This window comes from Mus musculus, chromosome 3 (genome assembly GCF_000001635.26).
Source record: "Mus musculus strain C57BL/6J chromosome 3, GRCm38.p6 C57BL/6J".
Classification (NCBI taxonomy): domain Eukaryota; kingdom Metazoa; phylum Chordata; class Mammalia; order Rodentia; family Muridae; genus Mus; species Mus musculus.
Window position 1 is genome coordinate 80988119 of NC_000069.6, and position 16808 is coordinate 81004926.

General features: G+C 38.7%; 1 protein-coding gene across 1 annotated transcript; it reads left to right on the forward strand.

Annotated features, from left to right (window-relative positions):
* Nucleotides 1–3436: 3436 nt before the first annotated feature.
* Nucleotides 3437–13467, forward strand: Gm29808 (predicted gene, 29808). The gene is made up of 2 exons (XM_006502571.1): nucleotides 3437–3460; nucleotides 12846–13467. The coding sequence occupies exons 1-2, from the start codon at nucleotides 3437–3439 to the stop codon at nucleotides 13344–13346; spliced, it is 525 nt and encodes a 174-aa protein (XP_006502634.1). The 3' UTR covers nucleotides 13347–13467.
* Nucleotides 13468–16808: the final 3341 nt, after the last annotated feature.

The following is a 16808-nucleotide window of genomic DNA, read 5'->3' on the forward strand; positions in this document are numbered from 1 at the left end:
GTGGGTTCATTTCTGGGTCTTCAATTCTATTCCATTGGTCTACTTGTCTGTCTCTATACCAGTACCATGCAGTTTTTACCACAATTGCCCTGTAGTAAAGCTTTAGGTCAGGCATGGTGATTCCACCAGAGGTTCTTTTATCCTTGAGAAGAGTTTTTGCTATCCTAGGTTTTTTGTTATTCCAGATGAATTTGCAAATTGCTCCTTCTAATTCGTTGAAGAATTGAGTTGGAATTTTGATGGGGATTGCATTGAATCTGTAGATTGCTTTTGGCAAGATAGCCATTTTTACAATGTTGATCCTGCCAATCCATGAGCATGGGAGATCTTTCCATCTTCTGAGCCTCCCTTTCTTCTATTAGCATCACAGAACTGTTATGGTTTGTGCTGATGAGCTGGTAGACTTCCAGAAAGAAAGTCTGATTCTCGTCCTCCTTCTTCATAACACAGAGAAATGTTTGTTGAAGCAGTAAGTGTATGGGTGGAGTCACAAACACCTTTCGGCTTATTTAGATTTAGATGGAATTTCGATTTTAAGGCCATTTTTATTTGGTATTTTCAGAGCAAAACTGCCCTTTCATAGACATTTTACATATGTGAGAATTTTATATAAAGAATCATCTCTAAGCATGGATTGTTAAGTGTTTCTGATGACTTTATGAAACGAAGGGTAAGTGTACAAAGGTTCACCTTTGAGAGTTACCCACTGTACACCATGTATAGAATATTGTATGTCCTTACGATCTTCCAGATCAAATTAGGTTCTTTTGTGCTTGTTTTCCTTGTTGGGGGGTTAGCATGACTCTTTGAACAGAGTGGTACTTGTAGCATGATTGGTGTGAGGTACTGTTTTCCAAGTTTGCTTTTGAAAGGAACAGAAAACCCATGAAACTTTGTAAAGCCCATGGGCTCCTCTGAGGGCATTCTATACACAGGCAAGAAGAAAAGAGGTAGTCCAGAATAGTCATCTGTTTCTGTCCTCTGTTCCTCTCCAGATGTATGTCTTTATTACATCTATAAAACCCTCTATCCATTTTAAAATTTCTCCTCCCCACAACTTTGGTCTTTATACAGCAGCTTCTCTGTTCGCCTCTTTATCCCCTCAGCCTCCCAGGGCTGCCTTGCCTGAAGCCTGCCTGTTATGATCACCTGTACTGCAATCGCTTTTCCTTCTTTCACCTGCTATGTGGAATTACTTCCCACTGAAATTGTTGCAGTGTGAACGTGAAGTGTTCGTTGAAATGCTCATTCTTCAGCTGTTGCAACTATGTTAGAAGCTGTGGAAACTTTAGGAGGTAGAGCATGTATGGTAGGAATAGATTCCTAGAGTTGGGTATTCCTTACTTTTTTGTTGTTGTTGTTGTTGTTGTTGTGATACATAGCAAAACCAAAAGCAACTTAAGGAAGAAGATACCATTTGTCTTGTGATTCCAGAACATTTAAGTCTGGAGTGGTGGGAACAGCACAGCAGCAGGAAGATACCTGAAAACGTGATCACACTATTATCTACACATAAGACTGAAGTGAGGTAAAGCTATAAATTCCCAAAGCCTATCAGAAATGGTGCTTTTGCAACAGCAAGACTCTTATCCTAAAAGTTTCATAACCTCCCACAACCAGGACCACCAACCAGGATTAAGTGTTCAGATCTATGAGACTTCGAGGAACATTTCTTATTCAAAGCACAATAAGTGGGACTTTGAAGGACATACCCAAACCCTGCTTTCTGATACATTCTGATATGAGGATTCTATAGCTAATAGCCCTTAACTCTGTCTTGCCTTCACCACTATGATAGACTAAGGATCCTTGAAACACTGAGGCAATCTTTCCTTCCCAAGATGTCTCTTACAGGTATTTGCTCTCTGCAATTGAACTGTAACCAACAAAAAAATCTTGAGGTCAAAGTCATAAATGCCCAGCTTCTTTGCTTCATGATGCTTTATTGTGAGAAACATGCATAACAGGTCTACACTTATGACAATATAATTCCATTCAGCTTTCCTTTTAACTGTGACAAAAACCTATGGGAAGATGATTTCCTGAGTGTCTTTAGGCAGTGATGACTTTCTTCCTGGATTACTATCATGCTGTCTGTTTCTGTTTCCTGGATTACTATCATGCTATCTGTTTCTGGTTATATGAAAGTGTTTCACTGCTTGACACTAGCTAGGGCTTCCTACCATCTATTGTAGGTCAAATACTCTAGAGAATTTGTGACCATGCTGTTTGTAAGCAGAGTTAGACTACCAGGGTTTTGTGGATATGAAGATCCTTGTATGTATTCCCTTGAAAGAGATATCAGCACTCTATCCCCTTCCCATCCCTTTTGTTTTCCACTGAGAATAAGTGTGAAGCTTTGGTCTAACATATGCTCTTAACGGAATTTATCACTTTACCCTAGGCCCCAAAACATAAGCATGCAGATATGTGCGCATATACATGCAACTCATAGGAGGGCACGTGTACACACACACACATACACAAACACACACACAGCATAGCAGTAACCTGTCATCTTTTTCTTGGTCCATTTGGACAACTTTACTTGCCAAACAGTAACAACAAAGCTAGGCCAGAAGAAGCCTGTGTACAGTGAATTATGGTAATAGAAAGGAAATGTAGTAGTTTATGACTGAAGTAAACATACAGTCTGAATTTGTGGGGTGAAACTATACTAACTATATTCGTGGACAGTAGATAAGCCTCCTCAGAGGGAGGAAAGTTGTTGAGGCCTTAAACATGAGAGACTTGAGAACTGTTCCTCATCAGTAACTACTCCTTTATACCAAGGAGAAAATTATCTTCTGCATAATTCATAGAAGCAAGTGATGTTTTACATGTCTGTTGTCAGTAGCTTTGCTCAGTTTCTCACTGATTTCCTTGATATCAAGATGCTATTTTATTTATCCATAGAAACATTTAATTTTTCATTGAATATTTGTGTTAACATACACAGTTTTAATCATAATGTAATAAAATTACAAATTAATTATAAAATGGTTGAAAAACTAAAGGATACATTTGGAAAATGAAATGTATACATGCATTTATGCATACACACTCTAGGTGAGGTCCAGTCAGAGGAAACAATAGTAACAATAACAATAAAATCAACATAAATAATAAGGATTCAAAAATGAAAAAGAAAATAGTTAAATCAAATCAATAGATTCCAGCAGTAGAAATGGCATTAGATATTGAATGAGGTATTTGCTCAAAGGGTAAGAAAAAGAACAACAAAGACCCCCCCTCAAGGAGAAGGAAGGTAGAAAACAATGAAGATTGCAAAGCACTGAGGAAATATAAAAGAAGGACCATCAGCTACTGTTGTGTTCAAGGTCAAGTGCAATGCAGAAAATTTGACCAAGAGAAAGAACTGAAGCAGGGATCCACAGTGAGGGAGGGGAAGAGGGGAGAGTGTGTCCCCTAAGAGATGATAACGTGGAACTTTACTGATGTAAGTTTGATATCAGGAAGAATGCATAGTTCTATATGGAATTTTATTTATTCAAAGAGCAAATAGAAAACATGGACTAATTTATAATGGTTTTCATTTGGGGTTTTGGATTCTGGATTTTATTATTAATTGACACACAAAAAGGTGTGTTTCCTTAAGGCATCTTTATATGGATTTTTATTTTGGTCGATCTGGATCCCCTCCCCATCTTCCTCACCTGTACCCTCTCTCCCCTCCCATCCCCCTTTATATTTTCAACTTACATGTGTACTACTCATTGCCCATTGCCCTTCCTTGTTGTAAACCGGTCTGTGGCCTACATGAACTGGGTACACCTGGGAGGCAGGCTGGGGCTGAAAGAGACTTAGACTGCGAAAGAAATTAATGGAGACTAAGACATGATTCTGTTCAAGGCCCACAGGTTTACTAAGAGACCATGCTTATAAGGGGGAAGGCCCATCCCCCCTGCCAGCCCACTCTTGGTGCCTAGAGCCATTCTGCCAGCACTCAGTCAGGTCAGTCACCAGGCTGGTTGCTTATTCAGGAATCTCTCAGGAAGACAGGTTCAGCCTCTGGGCTGGTAGCAGAATCTCAGGGCAGTTGTCACTTCAAAAGAAGCCAGCCAAGTTGGAAAGCTGCACTGCAGGTGGCCCCACCTCAGTGGAGACATGGTCTGTATCAGCCTGCTTCAGGCTGGGAGAGGCTACACTTCCTTAACCCCTGTTTTAACTCTCATGATTCCCTTTTAGATACATGACCTCTTTCAAATTCATTCTTGCATTAATGCACAGATATAATTGAAGTTAGGCTCTGTGTATTAGGGAATACCATGTAATACTTGAATTTCTTAAATCAGTTTCTCCATTTTTCATGTAAACATAAAAGGTCTTTGAAATGACAGGTATCTCATCTATTTTGCAGAATGACCCAAATAATATAATGTGCTACAACCTTATAATGAGGTTGCTATCTTGATTTCAAAAACAAATGATTCAGTGTATAATAAATATACAGATGAAGTTTGGGTGTTTATAATACTAAAACTTCTAAAAGGTTTAGAATATAACTCAAAATAAAACAAACCTTTTTCAAGAATCCAAAAAAATTTTACATGATAATATATGTTACTATTATTTTCTTTTATATACAATATATTTTTATATTTTATATTTAAATATATTTTATATTTAAATCATAATTTACCCTGATTGTGGTTTCCTCTCCCACTACTCCTCCTAGTTTCTCACCTCTTGCCCTCTTATTTAGATTTGCCTCCTTTCTGTCTCTCATTACAAATAAACAGACTTCAAAGGAACAATAATAAAAAATAAGATTAAATGGGACAAAACAAAACTGAACAACATTTAAAAAACAAAAAACAATAACCAAAAAAAAAACAAAAAACAAAAAACAAAACAAAACAAAACAAAAAAAAAACAGAAGAGCCCCTTCCAGCAGGTCCTTTCTGCTGGGACAGACTGCTAGCCACTCTGCTTCCCTGAAGACACCACATCCTGAGCCATCTCAAAAGATCCACAGCACTCAGGGCATCTGACACCACAGCCTGAGGCATCCCAGGAGATCTGCTGTACACAGAACAACTGAGCAACTGATTGCCAGTTTGACTGCTCCCCTGAAGACACCATAGCTTGAAGGCATCCCAGGAGTTCCTCTGTATACAGGGCAGCTAGGCAACTGACACCACAATCTGAAGACCTCCTATAGGCTTGGAGGCGTACAGGGTAATTCACCCAACAGACTGAAAAACCTCCCTGGAATTCTGTTGCACACAGGGAAACAGAAACCACAGTCCATAGGCCCTATGGAGAATAGCTTCACACAGGACAACAACTTGACTGCTTCTCTGAAGACTCAACAGTCTTAAGGCATCCCAGAATATCTGCTGTAGCCAATGAAACAGATCAACTGCTTCTCTGCCCCTCTGAAAACCCCACAGCTGGAAGGCCCCACAGGAGGTCTGCTACAGGAAGGGCCGCAGGACTACCAGGAGACCTGAAGCAACCCAGGACAAAAAAGTCAGGCTCCAGACAGAGTCACCCAGACCAGCAAACACCAGGGCTAGCCAAACAGCAAAAGGCAAGCAGAAGACTATAAGCAACAGAAGCCAATATATGTGGGCATCATTGGTACCCAGTTCTCCCACCACAGCAAACCCTAAATACACCAACACACCAGAAAGCCAACCTAAAATCCTATCTCATGAAGATAATAGAGTCCTTTAGGGAGGATATAAATAACTGAAAGAAATATAGGAAAATGCAGGTAAACAAATAGAAACTCTTAAAGAGGAAATAAATAAACCCCTTAAAGAAACCCAGGAAAACACAACCAAAAAGGTGAAAGAGTTGAATAAAGTAGTTCAAAACCTAAAAGTGGAAGTAGAAACAATAAGGAAAACACAAATGGAGGCAAACCTGAAAATGTAAAACCAAGGAACGAGGTCAAGAATTGCAGATGTAAGCATCACCTACAGAATACAAGAGATAGAAGAGAGAATCTCAGATGTAGAAGATACTGCAGAAGAGATTGACACAACTGTCGAAGAAAATTCAAAACATAAGAAACTCCTAAAACAAAACATTCAGGAAATTCAGGACAGAATGAAAAGACCAAATCTAATAATAATTGGAGTATAGGAGAACAAAGATTATAAGCTAAAAGGACCTGAAAACATCCTAAACAAAATCATAGAAGAAAATTTCCTTTACCTAAATAAAGAGATGGCCATAGAGATACAAGAAGCCTTTAGAGCATCAAATAAATGGGACCAGAAAAGAAAGTCCTCTCATCACATAATAATCAAAACACTAAATGCACAGATCAAAGAAAGAATATTAAAAGCTGCAAGGAAAAAAGGCCAAGGAACATACAAAGGTTGACCTATTAAAATTACACCAGACTTCTCAACAGAGACACTGAAAATCAGAAGAGCCTCGTCATTGGTCATACAGACTTTAAGAGAACACAAATGCTAGCACAGGCTACTATACCCAGCAGAGAAACCAAAATATTCCAGGACAAAACCAAATTCAAACAGTATCTCTCTACCAATCTAGACCTACAGAGGATTCTAGAAGGAAAATTCCAGCAGAAGGAAGGTACCTACATCAAAGAAAAGACAAAATAATAAGCATCTCACAACAAAGCCAAAAGGAAAGAACCACATGCACATAAAGCCACCTACAAAACCAAACGTAACAGGAACTAACAGTCATCTGTCTTTAATATCTCTCAATATTAATGGACTCAACTCACCTATAAAAATACATAAGCTGACAGACTGGATATGGAAACAGGATCCAGCATTTTGCTGCATACAAGAAACACACTTCAATAACAAAGAGAAACACTATCTCAGAGTAAGAGGATGGAAAAAGGACCTCCAAGCAAATTGTCCTAAGAAACAAGCTGGAGTTGCCATCCTAATATTCAATAAAATAGATTTTCAACCAAAAGTTGTCAAGCATGATGAGGAAGGATACGTCATATTCATAAAAGGGAAAAATCCACCAAGAGAAAAATCTCAGTTCTGAACATCTATGCTCCAATGCAAGGGTACCCACATTCATAAAAGAAACTTTACTAAAGATCAAAAGACACATTGAACTCATCAAAATAGTAGTGAAAGACTTCAACACTCCACTCTCACCAATGGACAGGTCATTAAAACAGAAACTAAACACAGTGAAACTAAGAGAGGTTATGAACCAAATGGATTTAACAGATATCTACAGAACATTCACCCTAAAACAAAAGAATACACCTTCTTCTCAGTACTGCATGGTACCTTCTCCAAATCAACCATATAATTGGTCACAAAGCAAGCTTCAACTGATATAAGAAGATTCAAATGATCCCATGCATTGTATCAGATCACCATGGTTTAAGACTGGCCTTCAATAACAGCAAAATGGAAACTGAACAACTCTCTACTCAAAGACAACTTGGTCAGGGAAAAAGAAAGAAAGAAAGAAAGAAAGAAAGAAAGAAAGAAAGAAAGAAAGAAAGAAAGAAAGAAAGAGAGAGAGAGAGAGAGAGAGAGAGAGAGAGAGAGAGAGAGGGAGGGGGAGGGGGAGGGAGGGAGGGAGGAAGGAAGGAAGGAAGGAAGGAAGGAAGGAAGGAAGGAAGAAAGAAAGAAAGAAAGAAAGAAAGAAAGAAAGAAAGAAAGAAAGAAAGAAAGAGAGAAAGAAAGAAAACGTTAACACATCATACACAAACTCATGGAACACAATGAAATCAGTACTAAGAGGAAAATTCATAAAACTAAGTGCCCTGGTAAAGAAACTGGAAAGATCTTACACTAGCACTTTTTTTTTTTCGAGACAGGATTTCTCTGTGTAGCCCTGGCTGTCCTGGAACTCACTCTGTAGAACAGGCTAGCCTCAAATTCAGAAATCCACTTGTCTCTGCTTTCCAAGTGCTGGAATTAAAGGCAGGCACCACCACTGCCTAGCTACAGGAGTAACTTAACAGCACACCTGAGAGCTCTAGAACGAAAAAAGAAAAAGAAAACACATCCAAGAGGAGTAGAAGGAAATAGTAAAACTCAGAACTGAAATCAACCAAGTAGAAACAAATTGAACAATACAACCAATCAACAAAACCACAAGCTGGATCTTTGAGAGAATCAACAAGATAAATAACCCTGTAGCCAAACTAACTAAAGGGCCCAGAGACAGTATCCAAATTGACAAAATCAGAAATGAAAAGGGAGATATAACAACAGAAAGAGGAAATTCAAAAAAATCATCAGATCTTACTACAAAAATCTACACTCAACAAAACTCGAAAATCTAGATGAAATGGATGGATTTCTAGACAGATACCACAAACCAAAGATAAATAAAGAACAGATAAACTATAAATATATAGATAAATAAACTATCTAAACAGACCCTTATCCCATAAGGAAATACAAGAAGTCATTAAAAACCTCCCAACCAATAAAAGCCCAGGGCCAGAGGGATTTAATGCAGTATTCTACCAGACCAAAGAAGACCTGATAACAATATTTCTATAATTATTACATAAAATAGAAACATATGGAACACTACCTAATTCATTCTCTGAAGCCACAATTACTCTGATACCTAAACCACACAAGGAAGCAAACAAAAAAGAAAACTTCAGACCAATCTCACTTATGAATATTGGTGCAAAAATACTCAGTAAAATTCTTGCAAACCAAATTCAAGAATACATCAAAACCATCATTCACAATGACTAAGTAGGCTTTATCCCAAGGATGCAAGATTGATTCAATATATGAAAATCCATTAAAGTAATTGACTATATAAACAAATTCAAAGAAAAAAATCACATGATCATCTCCTTAGATGCAGAAAAGCATTTGACAAAATACAACACTCTTTCATGTTAAAAGTATTGGAGAGATCAGGAATCCAAGGCCACACATAAGCATCATAAAAGCAATTTACTGCAAACCAACAATAAATATCAAATTAAATGGAGACATACTTGACGCAATCCCACTAAAATCAGGGACAAGACAAGGATGCCCACTCTCCCCATATGTATATCAAAAAATCATCAGATCTTACTACAAAAATCTATACTCAACAAAACTGGAAATCTATATGAAATGCATGTATTTCTAGACAGATAACACAAACACAAATACTATAACATAGTACTTAAGGTTTTAGCTAGAACAATAAGACAACAAGAAGAGATCAAGGGGGATACAAATTGGTAAAGAAGAAATAAAGGTATCACTATTTGCAAATGATATGATAGTACATATAAGTCAACCAAAAATTCTACCACAGAACTTCTCCAGCTCTTAAACAACTTCAGCAAAGTAGCCAGTTATAAAATTAACTCAAATAAATCAGTAGACTTCCTTTATGAATATGATAAACAGGCTGAGAAAGAAAGTAGGGAAACAACTCCCTTCAAAATAGGCATCAATAATATAAAATACCTTGGGGTAACTCTAACCAAATAAGTGAAAGGTCTGTATGACAATAACTTCAAGTCTCTCAAGAAAGAAATCGAAGAAGATCTGAGAAATTGGAGATGTCTTCCATGCTCATGGACTGGGAGAATTAACATAGTAAAAATGGCCATCCGACCAAAGGCAATCTATAAATTCAATGTAATCCCCATCAAAATCCCAACACAATTCTTTAAAGACATGGAAAGAGCAATTCTCAAATTCATCTGGAAAGGCAAAAAACTGAGAATAGTGAAAAGAATTCTTAACAATAAGAGAACTGTTGGGGGAATCACTATCCCTGACCTCAAGCTCTACTACAGAGTAATAGTGATAAAAACAAAACAAAACAAAACAAAACAAAAACTGCACTGTATTGGTATAGAGGCAGATATGTTGATCAATGGATAGAACAGAAGACCCAGAAATAAAACCACACACTACCACACACTTAGACACCCTTGATCTTTGACAAAGAAGCCAAAAATATTCAGTGGAAAAAAGAAAGCATCTTCAATAAAAGGTGCTGGTCTAACTGGCTGTCTGAATGTAGAAAAAAAAAATAGACTCATATTTGTCACCTTGCACAAAGCTCAAGTCCAAGTAGATCAAAGATCTCAACATAAAACCAGATACACTGAATCTAATAGAAGAGAAATTGGGAAAGAGCCTTGAACTCAGTGACACAGGGGGGAATTTCCTACACAGAACTCCAGTGGCTCATGTTCTAAGATCAAGAGTTGGTAAATGGGACCTCATGAAACTGGAAAGTATCTGTAAGGCAAAATATATAGTTAATAGGACAAATTGGCAACTAACCCAGTGGGAAGAAATGTTCACTAGCCCCATATCTGGTAGAGGGCTAATATGCAAAATATATAAAGAACTCAAGAATCTAACCACCAGAAAAAACAAACAACCCAATCCAAAAATGGGGTATAGAATTAAACAAGGAATTCACAACAGAAGAATCTGAAATTGCTGAGAAGCACCTAAAGAAATGTTCAAAGTCCTTAGTGATCAGAGAAATGCAAATCAAAATGACCCTGAGATTTCACCTAACACCAATCAGAACGGCTAAGATCAATACCTCAGGTGATACCGCATGTTGGTAAGGATTTGGAGAAAAAGGAACAAACACTCCTCCATTGCTGGTGGGATTGCGAACTGGGACAACTCTGGAAATCAATCTGGAGGATCCCCAGAAAATTGGAAATAGATCTACCTGAAGGCCCAGCAATACCACTCTTGGGAATATACCCAAAAGATGACCCACCATGCCACAGTAACACGAGTTCTACTATGTTCATTGCAGCCTTATTTGTGATAGCCAGAAGCTGAAAACAACCCATGACAGAAGAATGGATACAGAAAAATGTGGTTCATTACACAATGGAGTACTACTCAGTTATTAAGAATGAGGACATCCTGAGGCAAATAAATGGACCTAGAAAATATCATCCAGAGTGTGATAACTCAGACCCAAAAGGATATGAATGGTATGTACTCACTAATATGTGGATATTAGCCTCCACACACACAAAACAATTATAGAATATCCAAGATACAGTCCACAGAACTCAAGAAAGGTGAACAAGCTGAAGAGTCCAAGTGAAGAATCCTCAATCTCACTTGGGGGGGGGTGAAAAAAGAAATCACAAGGTGGGAGGGAGTGAGGGTCATAGGTGGAAAAGGGGATAGGGTCGGGAATAGGGGAACATCATCTGGTATTGGGCAGGGGAAATGGTCTGAAGCCCTGAGAGTCAGCAGAAAGAATGGAAGCAGGCAACCTTGGGAAGTAGGAGGTAGGGGAACCCTCCAGAATGTACCAGAGACCAGGGAGGTGAGAGACTCTCAGGACTCACAGGGAGGGACCTTAGATGAAATCTAAGAGGAGAGCGAACTTGTAAAGTCCACTTTGGGCATAAAGAGAGGAATCAAGTGAGGGATGGGGCTGCCATCCCACAGTTAAAAGTCTCACCCATAATTGTTCCTGTCTGATAGGACTGCAGGAAGGAAAATGGAGAGGAGCCTGAGGAAAAGAAGGTCCAGTGACAGGCCCAAAGTGGGATCCAGCTCAAGGGAGGCCCCAAAGACCTGAAACTATTACTGAGGCTATGGAGCACTAAAATGGAACCTAACATGACTGCCCTCTGAAAGACCCAACAAGCAGCTGAAAGAGTCAGATGCAGATATTTGCACACAACCAATGGACAGGAACTGCTGAGCCCTGTGTTTGAATTAGGGGAAAGCTGGAAGAAACTGAGGAGGAGGGCAACCCTGTAGGAGGACTAGCAGTCTCAATTAACCTGAACCCCTGAGATCTCTCAGATACTGGAACACCAACCAGGCAGCATACACCAGCTGATATGAGGCCCCCAACACATATGCAGCAGAGGACTGTCAGGTCTGGGTTTAGTCAGAGAAGATGCACCTAATCCTCTAGAGACTAGAGGCCTCAGAGAGTTTAGAAGCCTGGTGGGGTGGGGAGTGTTGACATTCTCATGGAGACAGGGGTTCGGGAGGAGGTATCTAATGGGAAACAGTCAGAGGGTGAACCGGGAGAGGAATAAATTCTGGGATGTAAAATAAAGATTAAATAAAACTAAAACAAACAAACAAAAAGCAAAACAAGCAAACAAAAAACAGAAGAAAAAGAACACAAGAAAAGTCACAAGAAATAGATATAGACACAGTGATCTACTAGATTCACACTCAGGAAGCACATAAAAACACAAACCAGAAACCATAATATATGTAAGGGCATGTAGGGTAAAAAAAGAGAAAGGGATAATAATTATTAGTAATAGAATAATAAAAATAAATATACAATTTTTAAATATAAAGAAAAAAATGGAAAATTCCCTGATACAACTTTATGAGACAAGGAACCTGCAAGGATGCAAGTAAGTTTCTTTTCTGTTAACCATCTACTGCTGGACATGAGGCTGTCCCTTAAGAACAATTTGTGTCCCCACCTTGGAGAAACTAAATTTTCATTTGAAAGTGGTTATCTATTGGAGATAGATTCTGGGTTAGGGATTGAGGTATATCTTCACTGTTTTAAAATGCTAGGATTCCACTTGGTGTAGACCCATGCTGGGCCTGTGCATGCTGCCTCAGTCTCTGTCAGTTCAAATGTGTGATGATCTTGTTGATTTAGAAAGCCCGGTCTCCTTGCTGTCCTCCATTCCTTCTGGCTCTTACTTTCCTTTCTCTTTCTCCCCCATGGGTTTCTCTGAATCTCGAGGAGGGGAATTTGATGGAGACCCCCCCCCCCCCACTTAGGACTGAGTGTTTCAGGGTCTTTCACTCTCTGCGTATTGTCTGGCTGTAGGTCTTTGTATATCTTTCCATCTGCCACAGAAGGCAGCTTCTCCAGTGAGCAAGGCACTAATGTGAGGCTAGCAGAAAGTCATTAGAATCACTTTGGAATTACGCTTACAGTTTCTAAAAGAAGCTGGTCATGGAACACAGAAGGAGGAGATACCTGAGGAGGAATTAGCAGAGGATGTTGAAGAGATTGACCATGCCGAAAGGGAGTTGTGGCGTGGCCAGATCTTGTGGTTTAGAGGCCTGAACAGAGTCCAAACACAGATCCGAGGGGTGAATGCATTTCGTAGTTCTTTATACGAAGGGTTAGAGAAGCCAGAATCAAGAAGTTCAATCCACAACTTTATGACACGCCCTGAGTTTAGGATAGAAGATTCAGAGCCGCACATCCCCCTTATTGATGACACTGATGCTGAAGACGACGCCCCTACAAAACGCAACTCCAGACCTCCACCCTCTCCTAACAAAAATAACAATGCTGTTGACAGCGGAATTCACCTTACAATAGAAATGAACAAGTCTGCTACCTCTTCATCCCCAGGAAGCCCACTACATAGTTTGGAAACATCACTCTGATTGTAAGCTGAATGGTAACACACTAGCTGCATTGTAAAGAAACAAATCGAAACTGAGTCTTTTCACATATTGTGACGGACAAGATAGTATTCTTGTCTCTGGACTTCAACAGAAGATACACTTGTACGAATGTAGATTTATTTAAAAAATAAAAAACAAAAAACAAAGCTTTCTGCCAGACTGAGGGTGCTTTTTTGGGGTGTGGGAGAAACGAACTGACAGATAAACAGCGGTGACTCGGCATGAGTGGCCTGTGGGTCGTCAGTGGTACCTAACGTTGTCCTGACTAGCAGAGCTGTGGTTTATCTCAGTTCATGATGGCAGGGAGGGAGGAGTGACTCTGGATGAGACAGAGAGCCCTGGATCATTGAGTGAATACTTTAATTTCTGCTGTTGGCTGTTAATAATTTGGATTATTTACGTTTATAAATGATACAGATCTGTTTACAAGGTTTGTAGATAATTTTTTTGTTCTTCATAGACGGGAAGTTTCCTTATAGTAATGCAGAGAAAAATTAGTCCTTCAAATACTGCTGTATTTTCAGTGAAAAAAAGGGGGGGTGTTTCTATTGAAACTGTAATAAAATTTTGCCTACAATTTATCTTGTTACATATGTAGATAAATTGCTAATACTAATAGCCAAATAGATAACACTAATGATTTGTTTAAAAAACAAAAAAGAAAAAAAGAAAACAAGACAAAAAAAAAAAAAAAAAACCAACAAAAACCATGAGCAGTGGTGTTCTAATGAAGTTATGGCATCTGTCCTAACTAGTTTCTTAAATACATTTACTACTTAATGGCTTTGAAAGAACTGTTTAATTTTTAAATGTTTTGAAAACTTGCTAATAACCTTTTGTTCAGAATTTAGTAGATTGTTTATTGTGGGACATCAAATACACAATGAAAGATGCTTGAAATGCCTTTGTTATTTCAGGCCAATCAAATTAAACTATCAAAGTACAAGAGAAACCTTTAGTCTTTTTTTTTTGTTTTGTTTTGTTTTGTTTTTATCTAAATATGTTAGTTCAGTGATGTCTTAGTGAACTGTGAGTGATTGCATTGATTTTTCTAATAACTCCGTAGATACCTTCACACAGCATAGAGGGGGCTGTTGGCATTTTGAGAAAGGTTAAGAGAGAGAGGCATACATCTTTTCCTTTTGTTTTTGAAACTTGTTTGTAAACATAAATAAATATGCCCTTTTATTAAATAAATACACAGCAATGGTTCTTCAGACAAAAAAAAAAATCACTTTATTGCAACATTCCTTTAGTAGAATAGTAGTATTTGGTTTTACTGTAGGTCCCTGGGCTATCTAATCTCATGTTCTTGGTAACCTAAGCTATGTCAGTTATGGGTTGTACCTCCCACAGTGGGTCTTAAGTCAAATCAGATATTGGTTAGTTAATTCCACAAGATTTGTCCCAGCATTGCACTAGTATGACTTGCAGGCAGCACACCATGAGAGAGGGAAGAGTTTATATCTGTATTGATGTTTGTGTTTTTCCTTTGGTAGTGTGCAGAGTACCTTCCAGTAACATGAATATTCACTTATAAGGGCACAGGTTCTATGTAGACACCAGCTTGATGTCTGCACATTTAATAAATTGTGTTGGTGTTGTCTTCAGCAGTAGGGCCTTTCTTTCAGATTGTGGAAAGCAACCTAGAGCATGGGCAACAGCCTAGATTGTTTGGTGTTCAAATAGGATCTCTTTGGCCAACATTTCAATAATATGCAACCCAATTCTCGTACTTGAAACTTTATTTGGAAGCAAGAAATGTGCAGTTGGGACTCTGTCTCTCCCATTGGGGGGGGGGGGGGGCAAGACCATTTATATCACTTTAATATATGTATATATTTTAGGAAGTTTCTACTGTTTAGGTTTCCACACTACCCTTCAAATGGCCCTTTATTTTAGTGGTGTCTCCCCATATTCTCTCCTTCATCCCTTTCTTTATGCCCCTTTCTCACTACTTGACCTTCCCATTCCAGCACCACGCCAATCCATCCATAATTATCTATTCTCTTTCCCTTTCCTGGGAAGATCTACCTATCTGTCCCCCACTCTCAGTCATTTGTTCAATATCTAATTTCTGTGACTCTATGGATTGTAGTTTGCTTAATATCAATTTAACCTACTAGCCAGATGTAATGGATACATAATGTATTTGTCTTTCTGGGTCTGAGTTTACATAACTGAGGGTGTTTTTTAAGTACTATTCCTTTTTCCTGTGAATTCCATGATTTTATTTTATAGTTGCTATTCTGTTGTATAAATGTGACACATTTTCTTTTTCCATCTATCTGTTGTAGGACATCTAGGTTGTTTCTAATTTTTTGCTATTATGAATAGGGAAACAATAAACATGACTGAGCAAATGTCTACATAGTAGGCTGAAGCATCCTTTGCGTATATACCCAAGAGTGGTATAGCTAGACTTTGAGGTAAACCAATTTCCATCTTCCAGAGGAACAACCAACATTGATTTACAATGCAGGTATATAAGTGTGCAGTAGCACTAGCAATGGATAATGTTCCCCTTACTCAACATATTTACCAACATGAGCTGTCATTTGTTGATCTTATGTTGAAAATCTTCATTCTCATCTGCTCCTATTATCCGTAGGTTCGGTCTTCTCATTTTGTCCTGGATGTTTTGAATTAGGATCTTTTTGCATTTTTGCATTTTTTTATTGTTGTGTCCATGTTCTCTATGAAATCTTCTGCATCTGAGATTCTCTCTTCCATCTCATATATTCTGTTGCTGATGCTCGCATCTATGGCTCCTGATTTCTTTCCTAGGATTTCTATCTCCAGAGTTGTCTCCCTTTGGGTTTTCTTTATTGTTTCTACTTCCCTTTTTAGATCTTGGATGGTTTTGTTCAATTCTATCACCTGTTTGGTTGTGTTTTCCTGTAATTCTTTAAGGGATTTTTGCGCTTGCTCTTTAAGGCCTTCAACCTGTCTAGCAGTGTTCTCCTGTATTTCTTTAAGTGAGTTATTAATGGCCTCATTAAAATCCTCTACTAGCATCGTTAGATATGATTTTAAATCTGAATCTTGCTTTTCATGTGTGTTGGGTATCCAAGGACTTGCTGTGGTGGGAGTGCTGGTTTCTGATAGTGCTGAGTGGTCTTGGTTTCTGTTAGTAAGATTCTTATGTTTTCCTTTCACCTTCCTGTAATCTCTGGTGTTAGTTGTTATAGCTGTCTCTGGCTGGAGCTTGTTCCTCCTGTGCTTTTGTTAGCCTCTGTCAGAACTCCTGGGAGTCCAACTCTCTCCTGAGCCTCAGTGGTCAGAGAACTCTCTGCACGAAAGTACATAGAGGTCAAGAGCACTGCTCTACCTCCTGGCTGAAGATAAAGGCCCGAAAGGGACACTGTCCCAGAAGCTGTGCTGCTTCTGTGGTCCGTGCGCTCTCTTGTGCAGACTGGTCTCTTTGTGATCCAGGATACA